Consider the following 16752-nt stretch of genomic DNA (forward strand, 5'->3'; position numbering starts at 1 on the left):
GACAAAGTACCGACTAAGAATCAGTTTGGTTTCTTCATATTCTAAGCAGAAGGTCCGTTTTCTTGTAATGACAGAAATACGAACATGCCTGTACAATGATCTCGCGTGATAATTTTACTTCACAAATACTACTTCCCAAAGAATATTCAAATTTAATTGAGGCAATTACTGTAAATCGTAGCCTAAACCGTTTAGTTGATGTTACAGTCATCGTTATTGACTTGGAATAGTACAGTAACAGATTAGCAACTAGGTCTATTTGCAGCTAATGAAAAAACAACTACTTCGAATAATAATAGGACATTTTTCCCCAAAAGCTTCATTACAGAATAGTAAATGTAATATGTTCACATCATACTTGTCTATTTCATATATCTTAATATACTGGTTCTCTTTAACAAAGCCTTTATATTTGAACATTTTAATAATTCTGTGAACTCTCGGAGGTTAAGATCTTTAATTATCAGCTTGGTCAGTCACGTAACTTTAGTGTACTGTTCAGTAGATGCTATTGTATTATCTAGGAGAACCACGCTTTAATAAGTGTTAGAGAATTTCTTACAGCAGTACATGTTCTGCTTAATAGGTGTCAGTACATTATTTCTACCGTATTACAGGTTAATATTTCAACGGGTGTGACGTCATTATTTTTCTCAAAGAACACAAACTTCCAATTCAATGTTATTCTGCACTTAATTGTTTCAGTTGAATAAATATTTATTGATTTGTTGAAAAACACGGTGTATGTTCGGTATACTTATAAATGATTTCACTCAATAGAAGGGTTACTCATGTTGAACAGGTTATCAACTTGACTGGTGTTAATTCGATCTCTGAATAATTACGCAATTCTATAAAGAAAAAACAGTCGCATTATTTAAAAGCTGTGATCTTATTTTTACATAAGTACACTTCGCTGTTTTAGCTCATGTTCCCATCTAATACAAGTAAATACTTAAACAGGTATTGACTTCTCCGAGATCTAATAAGAGGTATAAAAGTTTACAGTTATATCTCTTTCTTTGGCACTAGAAGCGTTTCATATTGCAAATATCATTAAACCGTAACAGATATGTAGTTGGCTAAACATTCTACTGTGAAGTGAAATAAGTCGTTTACTCTAGTTCATTTAAACACATTTACACGTAGAAAATGTTTTTGGTCTTAAAAAATATTAGCGTGTTTTGGGTCACGTGCAGAAGCACAACACAACGCATATAGTTACCTATCATTCTTACTTTGGTCTGATGTTTCATTGAAATATTGTTCACTCCATGAAATTATTAATAAGAAGTATTGGTGTACTATAACATGGATTTAAAGTAAACGAAACTTCGTCTTTTTCTTAATAAATTTGAAGGAACGATTTTTACAGAATTATATGTACGTCAAAATCTTCTTAAGAACAGTATGTTATATAGATATTCTCTAAGGATCCGAAGTCATTAAAAATTTAAAAATCTGGATGAACTTGGATTGGTATTTTTTTTTCTTTTTGTTTATCAGGAAGTTATATTTTCGTGATCAATATAAAATGAAGATATACGTCTGTATATGTGTTTGTAGGATATTCTAGCATCAGGTTTACCTAGTACGGTGTGTGTGAGAAAGAAATACAAATGTTCATGATTTCTTCAAGGAGTTCAAGGCTTTCTCTCTCCCTCACTATTTTCCGTATAGATATAGCTTTATATAGGTTTCTACGAACTTGCCGTTCTTCAGAGCTAGTCTTCTCTTTGTTTGCTTCTGTCAGACGGAGTTTTTGGTCCTTATCGATGAATTCTTATTTTCTCCCTTCTGAGGATTGACACCACAGTACACGAAGATAATGGTCTTCCGGTGGTCTGTAAGATTCGTCCAATCATAAAGATTGTTTTTTCGCCTGCTTCTTAAGAACAAGGCCTTGAAAATATTGTGAGTTCTTAGACATGTCGAGAGAGATTACGGAAAAGGGCAAACTATGCCTCTCTCTTATTTTTCTTTGTGTTTACTTTAGTCTATGTATTTTGAACTTGGAGTTTTAATAGAGATTTATAAGAAACGACTGTTTGCTTTAAATACATGTTAGTCATGAGGAAGTAAAATATAATTTGTGTTTTATGCGGTCCTAAAGTCTCTTCTCACCTGCTGTAAATATTGCTTCCAATAAAAAATTATCTAAGTAATTTTGTAGTGTTTGATTTATTTTTAAAAACTAAAAGAACGACATTTCTCGTGCAAAGGGTTGCTTATTTGATATTTTAAAACTGATATATGAACTCATTGAATATTTATATATCGTTATATTTTCACTAGCTAAAATTTTCATCTTAGTGGATGGCTGATACGTCTTTAATAATGCCACTCTTCAAGTGTAACACTTTACCTCTTGTCTTTCACCTCCTTTATTATTGTTATTATTTTAGCTGTAGCTGTTACACTTTAGAAGAGGGAGAAGAGTGTCCTGTTGTGGACACGATAACTGTGAAGCAGTAGACAAGAGATTGTTATTTATTGTGTTTTTAGCTTGAAGTCAAAGTAGCCCTCTAGTGGTACAGCGGCATGTTTGCGGTGTTACAACGCTAGAAACCGGGTTTCGATATCCGTAGAGTAGAGATATACCTTTGTGTATCCTTGTGTTTAACTACAAACAAACAAATGAGAGCCCTTGTAATATTATCGTTCACTAAGGCTTAGACCACTTCTGACCGACTCGATTTTCGCAAACACACCAATTTTGTGTAATGGATTTATGAAAATTAATACAGTTGGATAAGGTTATCTATTACAATCAAAAGCTTAATATGTGTTTCATATGACAGTTAAATAAATGATTTAAGATCATTGTCGAGCAACAGTTTTTTATACTGGTTCGTGATCCCTATAAAACGTTACACTTCATCCAGCTCACACAACGAAAACTGTTGCTCATGCAATTGATAATATAGTTTCACTACCATGTCTATCGTATTATAGCTAGCCTTAGAAGTTCTGGTATTGAGCGAAAGGCCTTGTTATTGTTGGCAGATATAGTGTGGTTGACTGACGTATTGTTATACATTCTTATTTAATTTCACATGTAATTTCTTAAACTTAGTGAAGTACAAATGGTACTGTATTCTGATTCTTCGAGAAGAGTTGTATTAATTACTTTCTTGTGTAATGGATTGATGGTAATATTAAACTTTTTGGACAGGCTTTTCCGTCAACCGACAGATCTTTTTAAAATACTCTACAAAGTATTAGAGCAAAAATATGTACGTGTATGCTTTATTTTAGTCCATTTAGTCAATGGTATCAGTTTTACATTTCTTCTTCATTCGATTCTGTTGAAGGTCAAACACAGAAGTGCATTTGGGAGGGAGAGGGTGGGAAGTACGCGATATTGTTTGTGTTCTTCCATCAGGACAGTCATTGTCATAGATTTTGGATGTCATGTTATCAGATGACGCTTTCTTTTTTTTTGTTTTTTTAGTTCCCGAGTGTTTAAAGAGGGGGAGGGGTAAAAGAAGATAGAAGATTGTATTTATACTACACAGTGACAGAAAGTCCACTGCTAGCCTCTAAAGCTCAGTTTTAGTAATCAATATTGGAAGACATCCTGCAACTGTTCTTAAGTTTCCGTGTTCAACTTATCGGGCTGCAGTCACAGGACTTAGAAGATAGCCCTGAGGACCATCTGTCCAAACCCATACTGGAGATAATGACAAGCTAACAGTGTTTGTTACCTAGATAATGGAACGATATTGACAGAAACGGGGTTCACTATCACAAGTAAGACAGGTTTACAGATCTCTAAACTATAGACCACGAAGGAAATGAAGTTGGAAACGAAAAAGAAAAGTTGTGCAGTTGCTATTTCTTCAGAGCAGTTTCGTTATGTTATTCTATGAGCTTTAGGGGCTTAATCAGGTGTATTTCAAAATAAATTACTAAATGAATATTATGTGCTCAATGTACTATCATTTAATTTTAAGCGCATAAAATATCGTGATGACAAATTTATAGTTTTATTTCGGTGTGGAAAATTTGATGTATAGCAGTGGGATTAATGTTATCTTGATAATTTTAAAGAATAGGCGTTTAAAATAGCCTTTTTTATGCCGTTTCTAAAGCTTTAAGATATATATCAGTTCATTTAATGTAGTTTCTTTTCACTTTCGATTGTTTTAACTTGCAGCTGTCATGCACTATTAAAGCTCTTCATTAAAATATTGCATTCGAATTGTGATAGAATCTGGCGTTGAGTTTTGAATTTGAACAATTTTTGTGTATTTCGAAATACACAAGCCTACAGTGAAAGTGTAATTGAAACTATGATAAATTAATACATTTGACAACAACAACAAAGTTTTTACTTTATAAACGCATATTGATATTTTAGTTATATTAAAAACTAATTTGCAAGATAAACAGTCAGTACAGCTTTGATGAATGCAGAGAGGAAACAAACTTGTTACCATATTAACGGCTCTTACGAAAAGATAGATCCTCACTAAGTTCTCCAGTAACAGACAGCATAAAAAAAAATACATTAGTTTGGATTATCTTGAATTCAGTAGTACTTAGTAATAGGAATCGTGATGAAAGAAAATAGTTGCCATAAAAATCGCTGGTTTAAAACTACCTTTAAAATGGCTGAATATTAACGATGACTATTCCGCAATATTGACTGAGCAAGACTAAAGTTTATTGTACTTATAAAGCTGTTTAAATTGCTCTTTGAGTGTTTATGAGTGAATCAAAATTTCTCTATTTCAACGAATTTTCATATAACTAAGTAAGTGACTTTTCCAGACAAGGGTACAAGCTAGATTGGTAGAGATTTTGATTAGTAATAAAACTGAATCGAGTATAAACGCGCTCCACTTTTGGTATTGCAAGCAAATAAAAAAAAAAAAACTACAATAAAAGAAAAATAATTTTATAAAAATACATAGGAATCGAGGTGCACGTAATCTAGGTAGCTACAGTAATATAGTGTTAATACTAGAAAGTCAAAGCTGCAAAAACCGAGTAACTTATTATTTTAAAAAGTAATCCCTATTTGATAAATCACTGTAATTATGTTACTTTGAGTGAAAGCAGAGACTTTTTTTACATTTTAAGTAACTTGGTTTTTATAGTTTTTGACTTTAATATTTTTGTAGCACTAAAATTTTCTATGTTGCTATAACTATCTAGGTTAGGTGTATATCAATATCTATTTGTTTTTATAAAGTTTAAATTTATTTTTGTACTTATATAATAATGAGATATTTGGCTATACCCTATTAAGAAAACACATTAAAACCAAAAACCAACATAAATACTGAGGTAAATTTGTTACTTCTAGTTAATTTGTATGTAACGACTATAAGCAAACTATGGTACCATACAATTACAAATGCATATGTTTAGCTATTTCACTATTAGAAAACGTTTGAAGGTCTCTTGTGTAAAACGTCTGAGTAACAAAACTGCGTGTTCATTTTGCAGTGTCTCTGATATTTCAAATCGTTTAATTTTAATTTTTCTTCAGTGTAATTGCAGTTTTTACAAGTACTATTTTCTTTCTCGTTTGGTCTAATCCTGAAGTCATTTATCTCGTATCTTATTAACGTTTACCGCTTTCTGATTCCTTTCAAACAGGCCTGAAAACTGGGCTTCATGACTCAGTAACAGAAAAGTTTTAGTGATAGATGTGGTCGATTCTAGTGTTGATGATTCACTTAATTCGCGATACTATACAGTCTTCCTCGCACGCTTGTTCTCTGCAATGGCTTCTGCCGAGGATGGTTGGATTTCTATATGACAGGTCATTTTTCCTGTCACCCCTGCTGTACTCCATGCTTATGGACTGTAGTGATGCATTTTGTCTGTCCACCAGGATACTATCCTTCCCCTGGGGTGATATTAGCAAGATCGTGTGGGCTCGAGTTGCATATTGGGATACCATTTTTTTCCCATTAATCCATCTTGTAACTCAGCGAGGGCAGGGGAAAAACGCCTTTCTTTGTCTGACTAAATGTTGGGTCGTGTCTTCTGTGTCCTGTATTATGAAACAGCTGAAAGATCTTGGAAACTCGAATAGTATTAAGCTTACAAGGTTAAAACAAAATGATTGAGCGTTACTTAATAGAATTTTGTTGCTAAGATGTGGAAGGCAATTAAACTTCTCCATTAAAACGTTGTTTCTGTTATGACTTTAACGCTAAACAAATAATTTACAAAATACAAAGCTAGACAAGAGATTGACTCAAAGACGCTCTCTTTATTCTCCAGACATGTTCAAACACGCAAGTTTCTTTTCTCACATCTAAGTTCAAAGATGTAATGAAATCAAGATATCCCGAGATATCATAATAGATGGCGTAGTTATTAATCTAGCAGCAGAAAGTACATAGAACAGCCGATGTGTTACGTGATAACCTTGGTTTAGGATGCACGAGATTGCTCTTGGCAATTGTCTAAGGTTAATTAAAGGTTAATTAGTTCTTGCTTCTGTTTGGTACCGAAGGATATAGTTTATATTACTTTCACTGGTATTGTATTAGCCGCTAGAGGATGTATTTGTTGGTTTAGGAGTTGGTGTAATATTGTCATTAAGTTGTATCGGGATAGAATTGTTGAAAAAATACAGTCAAGGCGATGCGTATGCCTTAAAGTAAGGAATGTTTAAGATTTATATATGTATGTTTAATTGATGGTTTTAGATACATGTTTACAGAGAGAGGAAGTGTGAGTTGTATTTCAGTGAGACACTGCGCATGTTCAAATGTACATTGTTATTCATTACGTAATTCGCATTATCGATATTTTATATTTTTACACTTAGACATGTGATCAGAAATAATTTTCTATTGTAATTTTACGTTAAGTATTTTGTTAATATGTCAGAATTATACGAAATTTCAAATAAAATAAAATTACACTCAAGGACAAACCCTAAAAGAATCGTAGAAGTTTAACATAACCAAGAAATCGGTGTAAGTTAAGACCTGACCAAGCTACATCCAGAAAGCTTAAGTAATCTCTCCCAATATTTTATGGACTTGACACTTATTGCACATTGTTCTATGAAGCATGTCGACATGTAGGCTACTAAACGTTTTTCGGATAGATTTATAGATAATTGTGTTTTTATTTATTATACATATAAAAAAAAGGTTAAAATTCATGTGAATTCGGTTTCCTGTGAGACTGAAATCAGTCGTAGAGAAAGGTAATTTTCTATTCATAATTCTTCTTTGCAATTTTCCTGTGAGCTGCTTGCAACATAGATCAAATATCTAAGTTAAAATTATGACATAGTATAGATTCGACATGTATTTCATATATATCAATTCTTATATATGCAAGAAGTGTTTCTATTGAAAAAGTTTTGAACTGTATTAACTATTGTCACGTGTACGTGTGTGTAATTATTGTCACGTGTATGTGTGTGTAATTGGCTGTTGTACTTAATGCTATAAACGTCGTTGCCCCATTGCTTAAGTTGATTAACTTTCACTCGACCTGAAAGGTAGTAATAAATTCAGTTAAGCCTTTATGATTTTGCAAAAATTTACAAATATAAATGACGACATTGTATTACAGCAAATGGCTGAATATAACACATTGTATCGTAGAATATATTTAAAATTCATTGGTGATAAAAGGCTAAATCTTCGCTATTTAAACATATAACAGTTTGTGCTGTAATATTTATTTAATTCGCTTTATTTCTGTGCCAAGCGCGGCTCAGTGGTTAGTGCCAAACTGCGGAGTTGCGGTTTCGTGTTTCACGTCCAATTACGGCTAAATAAATTATATTCCGCACTTTGGAGACGTGTGCATTATAGGAGTAACAGTGAGATACAACTATTTGATCTAACAAGAGTCGGCGGTGTTGACTTGCTGCCTTTTTTTTGTCTCATTTCGAAATCGTAAAGGGACAGCTAGCAAGGGTAACCCTTATGTAGCTTTGCACGAAATAAAAATGTTTATTGGGATAATGATTATCTTGGGATTGTATCAAGATTTCTGTCTGTCATTAAAATGTCATATTTAATCAATGTTTTATATAATAAGAGATGGTTTAAAAAGAGCTTTCATTGGTGCTTCGTCGATGAGATTATAGTTCTCGAGGCGTCATGCAAATAAGTTTTGTTTTAGGAAACACAAATAATTTTAAATACTGTTTTTACATTTTTCTCCGAAAACTCTAGATTTTTTTAACATTTCCAACGATTTTATAACGTACATTCTTGAGTTCCTTAAAGACAAATTGTCGTAATTTTAGGATTGAATTTGATTTTATCAAAGTCGCTATTTTCTTTTTCTTATCTCAATTCAGACTTCAGGTTATAATCGACTCTACAGACTGCTGTATCTGAAATTGAAACTTGAAACTGCATAGGTTTTTAAAATGACTAGTAACTGGCCTTGTAAACCCCATAAAAAAATAAATGTACGTCTCCATCGTCCTTTATCAACACATTAATTTTTGATACATTTTGAATTAAGTTGTCATGGAAAGTGGAAGAAATTTCCTTACTCATTGTTTCTTTATTCTTTTTGCCATTTACTCTTGTTAGCTATACAACACATTAGGTAATGTGCATATATATATGTATATATATTACTTATGCTCAATAACTTATTAAACCATTTTAAATGGGATTAAGCTGAACTTTATAAAATAATTGTGATCATAATATTTTATTTGGAGCTCCAAAGACGTAGAGTAGGTGGCATTTAATAGGTAGGCTACTTAACATATAAACAAAAGGCATGAAAAAGTATTACAAAATTTCTCAGATATCACTATCTTTAATTATTTTTCAGAAACCTTGCCACATATTTGGTTAATGGGGAAATTTATTACTTCAGTACATTGCTTCAACTCTTTTAACTTTTTTTTAGGTTAGCATCACATAGGCTAAGCTTAACTTTATAATAACGAAAGTTGTGTTAACTCAAGGCAGAGAATGAAACTTGTTCACTTTTGTTTCTCGAATGTATAATAAAACTAAAACGATAAACTCTTTGCTGCTGCTGTTCAGCATCTTCATGACATCATCCGAACGTAAAAGGAAATTAAAAGTTTGAATTTGTGGAAATTTATTAAAAAAAAAACCCGACACGATCTAAGTAATCAGTATAACAAAGCATGGTATTTAAAACATCAGTCTCAACTATTTATGTGTAGTAAAGTTTCTACCAAATCATCTTTACAACTGCATGGTCTGGCTGTGTAATGTATCCCACTGAGAGGGTGTGAGGAGAAGAGATGTGATTAATTCTCACACTCTGAACCAACGGTGTGGACAACCAGTGGTTGCTCCTGACAACGCGCCAGCTTCCGTGTGGATTGTGTCTTGATTCCGAGTTTTGGGCCAACTGGTCATTAGCAGCGGATCATTTAACCGGTGTAGCCTAGAGGACTGTCGCTGGTCGGTAATTACGGATAAGAGATTACACAGAGCGCGTTCTGTCACATGCAGATCCAGGGGGAGCCAATCAGCATAATCGAATTGAGCCTCAGGATCCTCTGGTGTTCGGCATGATTTTGCTGACTGTGCTCTGCCTGAAAGGAAGTAAGCCGTGTCTTTTAATGTCCTTCAGATTGCTGTTCTAAATAGCCGGACAATAATAAATCATTTCTGTACTGGCTTTGAGCAATTTGTGTAAACCGGTCAGCGGTGTCGGAAAATATGACTTTAGTTAAGTATTATTATTCCTTAGTAAAGTTTTAAAGATCATTAGGTGACATAATTAATTAGGTTCTGTGTAATAGAAGACTGAACAAAGGGTTTAGCTAAGTTTATAAGCTACGTGGTGTTAGCTCTACCAAAAATTATGTTAGTAAAAGTTGTTTATTAAGTTATCTTCTCGTACTGTTGTTATAGAAAATCTATGATTACATATGGAAATGCTGTACACAAGTATATTTTGTGTGATTTTTAATTAACCTTGTTTGTTTGATATGGCTAAAAAAATCGACGCTCTCATTACAAAACGACATTGTTAAAGGTACGTGTGGCTCAGTAACGCCAGTATCCCAGAAAATGCATCTCTTCCAAGATTTTAATAATTGATGAGCATTTTTCTAACTTATTACATCAGATAGGTATATCTTTAAAAAACATCATAAAAATGTATATCTTTTAGTCATAATTCGAAACGGTCAACTAGGATTACGTATATTATAGAATGTACAATGTACTGTAGTGTGTTTTTAAGCTTAAAATCTATTCATCCAACTAGTGAAATATTATTCAGGTAAAGATTTTTTTCTAGCGCCCAAACGTTACTATAATAATCAATAGGCCTAAGATTTATACAATAAAAAAATTACTTTAGCTGCAAAATTATTTCACCATATTTCTCTTAATTTGACCATCGCAACTTGAAAACTAGATGCTTGCATAAATACTACTTTAGATCTAACTTTTACCTCCCACAATTCACTGCACAAGCGACTATTTGTCCAAAACCAGAAATTGTTAGTTGGACTGGATGGTTAGAGACAAATACCTTCTGAAACGGCATCTAGATGTGCAGTATGGTATTTTAAAAGTTACGGTTAAAGTATCAGAAATTGACAAAGCATTAGAAACTGCAAGCCTATGATTCTCAATGAAAATTACACCAACTGACACAGATGCCAGTACTAGTGAGTATGGTATAAAAGAAAATCAGCACAGTTTATCATAAGGTATTTTGTCATAACGTTAGACTTTGACTTAATGTTTATGCACACTTAGCAATGTAACATTTGTATACATAAAACGATTGAAAACATTATTACGTAAGTTTATTCTGATGCATCAATGGCAGCACGCTGCACACATTGGACACCACGCTAAGCATTATGGTCAAAGTAGCAAAACATTACCTGAGTGATGTTTCTCTAGTGAGATAATTTTCACTTGAAATAAATGAGAATATTACATAAATGCCCGCCAGGGTGAGCTTTTGATTTAAAGTCATATTATAGAAAAGTTAATTCATACCTCGGTTTCCGCCATCTTGTATGCTCTAACAAGAAATTGCTATTTACTAAAATAACAGGTTAAAAATTAAATCAGGGTAAAAACAATCTCGCGTGTCCATTTTGTTAAGTAAAATTCTCGAGTATGGTAAAGGTGCCTTGATCCCCTGATTTATGCTCAGTAAGGTTAGATTCCATCTAAATTCTGGTGAGTAAAATAATAATAAAAACAAAGATGGCATCAGCCAGCAAGACAAGGTCTTAGAAGTTCCTCTTCTGAGAATCTGACTAATTTTCCTTGACTTTTCTAGTAACTAGATTTCTTGATGGTTGTCTTGTCGTTGAACGTTTATTTGTTTTCCTTTGGTAGTGAGTGCCTTCTGTAAAAGATATTCGTTGTTTTTTATTATTATTTGTTATTTATTCGTTTACGCACAACTTCAAAGTATGATATGCACACTTCAAGATAATTTACTTGTGTAAATATTCTCAGTCCTGATGTTCGACCGGCACGGCCAGGTGGTTAGGACACTCAATTTGTAATCTGAGGGTTGCAGGTTCGACTCTCCGTCACACAAAGCATGCTCGTCCTTTCAGTTGTTATGATGGCTGTAATATGTTATGGTCAATCTCACTATTCGTTGGTAAGAGTAACCCAAGAGTTGGCGGTGAGTGATGATGACTAGCTGCCTTCCCGATAGTGTTACACTACTAAATTATGTACGGCTAGCGCAGATAGCCAGAGTGTATCTCTGCGCAAAAATCTGAAAACAATCAGTCCTGATATCCAACCTTTCACAAATAATTTTATTATAATCATACACCTGCGAGATTTTAAACGTACCATCATATTATTTTTATATATTATTAAAACTTTTAAGGTTTGGAACATTATCTGATGAAATTTACCCTGTTTTAATTATTAAACTTTATGAAATACACCGAATAATACTGATTTACATGAATGCTGACTGTGTCTAATGATATATTTAATATGCATACATATAGTTAAAAATACCTTTACAGACAAACAGATTAATAGCTGATAAAGTTATTGAGCGTTTTTTCCAAGTTTCGCAGAGGTTTCGAGTTTGTCTACGCATTTGCACTATACCTTTTGATACAGCATGTGTATTTTCATAAAATTTGGTAGACTTTTGGTAAAGATTACAATTTTTAATTAGATATTTTTGCTAAAGATTTGTTTGTGAAAACATCAAGACTGTTTCGTTACTTGTCTGAGTGAAAGGTGTTTCATTTTATGATTAATAAACTATCCTTCGTTCCAAAAATCTCAAATATTATTTGCGTAATTTCTACAACCTACTAAACACATTTCAAACGTTTGTTTTCAGTATGTTTGTTTTGAAGTTCGGGCAAAGCTACATGAAGGCTATCCATAATTTAGCAGTGTAAGACTAGAGGGAAGGCAGATAGTTATCACCGCCCACCGCCAAATCTTGGGCTACTCTTTTACCAACGAATAGTGGGATTGACCGCAACATTATAACGCCCCCAAGGCTGAAAGGACGAGCATGTCTGGTGTGACCGGGATTCGAACCCGCAACCCTCAGACTGTTTTTAATAAGACATTATATATTTTTTTTTATTTTTCTATACCCTAATTACGTGGGGTCTGCCTTTTGATCAACCTTGTAACCATCATAAAAGAAGAAGAATTAAAAATAAATTATGCTTTTTCGTGCTAAAATTATTACGTATTATAACGCAAAAGTGTAAATTTTAGTCTCGTATGTATATTTTTTTATCATATTGACTTTCCAGTCATGCCTAGATTGACATTACATGTTACGTATCTAATAATATAAAACTAACCTTTAGTCTTCCCCGTCTTGGCTGTGTTTTAGTGGACTAGTATTTTGTAATATATAGTTGTATTTCAATTATTATACATTGAAATAATATATATATTATTATTATTTAGAAATAAATGATTAAACTTAAAAAAAAAAAAACACGCCAGTACAGGGTATATGTATATGTTACAGGACATTAAGGAATTTTAAAAACAAAAGCGTCACTCCGTCTGTTCACGATAATGTATATGATAATCAACAATAAAGAAGTTAAGGAAACAATTATCTCTTCTAACTACAACCTTTGAACTCGATTGTTTCTAAGCTTTTTAAAATTTCGTACGTGGAGGATATCAAACAAATCTTTTTCAGTTTTTTTTTGTATGTGCAGTTGAATAACCAAAAAATCATAAATAACTATACTGATACCGTTGAATTCCTTTATAATATAATTAATTAAACTTAGAAACTAAGGTGTATTTTGGTTTTAAAAAATATGAAACTTCGAGCACTCTAAAGACACAACCTACCTTCTTGAAACCTTGGTTCGAAAGAACGTGGTAGCCTTTTCACAGAGTAAAATGGCTGATATAGCTCCTCGGGGTACATTCTGAGCTGTAGAGTGGTTATTTACATGCCATATATTGAAGTAAGTGTATATAGGGACCGTTTTCAAAAATAGAAAGAGATGAACGGGGCCACTGTGTTCGATTGAGTACACAAACCATATCTCAGCAAAATAAAAAAAAATAGATACGAGGTTCTTATTTTGTATTCTGCATGTTACTATTGGCAATTTGAATTCATAATTTGTTCTAAACTACAGACTTAGAAGTTTAGCGTCACAAACATCTAACTTTAAACAGTGCTGCATTCAACTTACCACGTGACTCACTAAAATCTATTTTTGGTGTGTTCTTTCAATATTTGCTTTTAAACTAAGAAATTAACTCGTATATAAAATTAAATCTTGGATTATAATCTACAGTTTGATTTTAAACTTATTGACATAAATTCATAAAGTAATAGTTCAATAAAATTTTCAATGTAAATCAACAAACACGATGACATGGCCTTTGACCCTTGACCCGCAGCGAAATGGTTAACACTATCTATACTACAGCTGCTGTGAAATTATAACTATACCTACACCCATGCACAACTAGGTATGATATTTATAAGAAGTTCCCATGTCCTGCAACGTATATACAGTCTCCCAAAGTCTACTAATTCTAATACGTATAGAAATAAGTGTTACGTAGCCTATAATCGTAAATACGAATTTCAATAACATTGTACAGAAAATCTATTTAAAATGCTTTTATCCTGGACCTCAGATTACGCTGAATTCCAAAAAGACAAGCTTTCTTCGAAAATAAATCTAGATTGTTAAAGAACACTCGTCACAATTTATTTGATCATTAAATTAAAATTGTATATATTGATACGCGATTTTAATTCACTATTGGTTAATTTAGCCATTATCATATACATTAAGAAAACATATCCTGAACGTTTGAAAACTTCTAAAAGACGCTCAATAACTTTATTAGCTTATTAATCTGTTTTTCTGTCAAGGTATGTTTAACTAACTGCATGTATGCCTATTAATTAGAACAGTCGTCTGCTCCATATGCACTATTTATCTTATTTGTGTTCACTTCGTGAGAAGAGATACAATGATATAAATTGTTAGCGACTGTGAGGGTAAAAAAACCAAATTAATAAATTATTATTGCATATATTTAATATATTATTTTCATACATTTGTTTGACGACTGAATACCTTACGAACATAAACCCTAGCATTTTTTCAGCACTGGTAATTTTAAATTGAGTCATAACATTTCAGGATTATATGCAACGTCCATACGTTATATTATCTTGGCTTCAATTTCCCGTGCTGTATGCGAGAAACTTTCAAAGATAGCTGTCATTGTACTTCAAGAAATAGAAAGTATTTCTTGTACAACACACATTTATATAATTTAACCTACAGTTAAATCGCAAGGGATTCAGTCGTTTCACCTAAGGAATTTTAAACACAAAAGCACAACTCCGTCTGTATATGTAATATTTGGGATTTTTGTGTTTTTATGACAAGCGATAAGTATAACACACTCGTCATACTGGAGATCTGAGGTTCTCCGGCTCGAATTAGCTGGTTAAGAATCGTTGCTTCAGGAAGCAAATGCTGCCTATTGATTGCCTACTACCTGTTTTTTTAATTCAAGAAAGTTTGTTTATATGTTGCAGAAATTCGTGGAAAGCTATACAAGACATACCCGAGCCCAATCGCACTTAATTTTGAATTGATATACTAGTTGAAGGGAATTAAAGTCTACGGTAGCCATCGCAAATCCATTGACTATTCTTGTCTAATCCATAAAAATGTCAAACTTTAATAGCAGGTCTAAACCCTAAAATGCGATGCTTGCTTTTGTTTTAACAGGTCTTGAACCATAAATCTTCGGATTCACAGTCCGAAAGTATTAATATTTAGGCACACCAGGTCATAGTTCAAGAAAGATGAGTATGTTTGACGTACTTAACCATTTACTTCAGGTGTTTGTTGAAGTTCAGTGTTCTTCAAATGGACTGATCATGAAATACTTACGTTGTTCTTTCGTATGATTAAATTTAAGAATTAAACGATTTATAAAAGTGAATATTTAGGATAGTTAAAACGTGAAAGATCACCTTAGAAACTGGTAAATCTGTCGTGATTTTGGCACGTGAATTTGTCCGTATCGGAAGCAAAGGTAGGATGAACCACGTACAAAGGAACCATTGATGAGTCATACTTTTAAGTTGATCTTTTCAATTGAAATTTATTATTAAACATACTACGATTTTTTTCTTTTTTTTTAAATGCTAGGTATATGTTGGCTGTTTCATACACCCGAAATTTAGCTTCAGATACGTTTTATAGGCCCACCATCGCCGGTTGGTTAGGGCTCCCAATCTGAGGGTCAGGATATCGAATCCCCATCACTTCAAACACGCTCGCTCTTTTAGCTGTGTTGACATTATAATATAGCGGTCAGTCCCATTATTCGTTGGTAAAAGAGTGCCACAAGAGTTAGTTGGCTGTAGGTAAACACGACGAGCTGCCTTTTCTTTAGTCTTAAACTCTGCTATATTAGGGATGGCTAGCGCAGATAGCCCTCGAATAGCTTTTCGTGAATTTCAAAAACAAACAAACAATAAGTCTTGTACATGTGGCGAGAATGAAGGTCAATTGTGTTTTAGAAACTAATATTAAATTTCTTATTCGGGGGTGAATATGTCATTTCTATTTTATTTTCGAGTTGAAATACCACATAAAACTTTATGTATGTTAATAGCGTGTATTTATTTCACGTTTTCGTTATAGCAGATTAATGTCAACTTACTCCATTATACATAAACATTCGCAACAAATGAAGTTGCCAAAGAAAAGCCTGTTGTATGCATATGCGTTTTATATGTGTAAAATGGGACGTTATATTTAACTTTACGTCGTTTTATTTTAGCATTAATAAAAAAAAAGTCTGTCTCTGAGCCATCATAATAGCTAAAATGTAAAAATGGTCACGTAATTTTTATACTGTGAGTTTAACTACCGTTGCATATTGGGTAATCTTTCCGTAGGTACAGTATCACGAATACGTCTATTTTTGTGTTTGTAAGCAGTTTTCTGTACTTTAATATGTTGTCATTATATTTTTAGGTATATTACCAATTCATTAATAATGGAAATGTTATACATATCTTTATCTATATTGTCTTAAGGTTCTTTTTTTATCGTAACAGTTACGTTGTAATTTATATAATATTACATTAATTTAAGCCTTGAAGTTATGATTGTGGATTACCTGGTATATTACTAAATAACAAACAGATGAATATTAGATAGGTTTAGAAACTAGTGTTTGTAATTAAATTTTCATGTAAACAAACACTATCACCAAACCAGCAAATGGAAAAGTCTCAATTTTCACCAGATAAGCAGCATAA

At 32.7% G+C, this 16752-nt stretch overlaps 1 protein-coding gene and 1 pseudogene across 2 annotated transcripts in view; one reads left to right on the forward strand and one right to left on the reverse strand.

Annotated features, from left to right (window-relative positions):
* LOC143239880 (plexin-B-like) overlaps window positions 1-16752 on the forward strand; it is a 225267-nt pseudogene that overhangs the window by 121853 nt on the left and 86662 nt on the right. The gene's annotated exons all lie outside the window — the stretch shown is intronic.
* LOC143239832 (uncharacterized) overlaps window positions 8801-16752 on the reverse strand; it is a 40066-nt gene continuing 32114 nt past the window's right edge. The window contains exon 2 of the mRNA XM_076481394.1: window positions 8801-9529. Coding sequence (XP_076337509.1) covers window positions 9246-9529 — 284 coding nt within the window. The 3' untranslated portion in view covers window positions 8801-9245. The remainder of the gene's footprint in view (window positions 9530-16752) is intronic.

Source organism: Tachypleus tridentatus, chromosome 13 (genome assembly GCF_004210375.1).
Source record: "Tachypleus tridentatus isolate NWPU-2018 chromosome 13, ASM421037v1, whole genome shotgun sequence".
Lineage (NCBI taxonomy): Eukaryota > Metazoa > Arthropoda > Merostomata > Xiphosura > Limulidae > Tachypleus > Tachypleus tridentatus.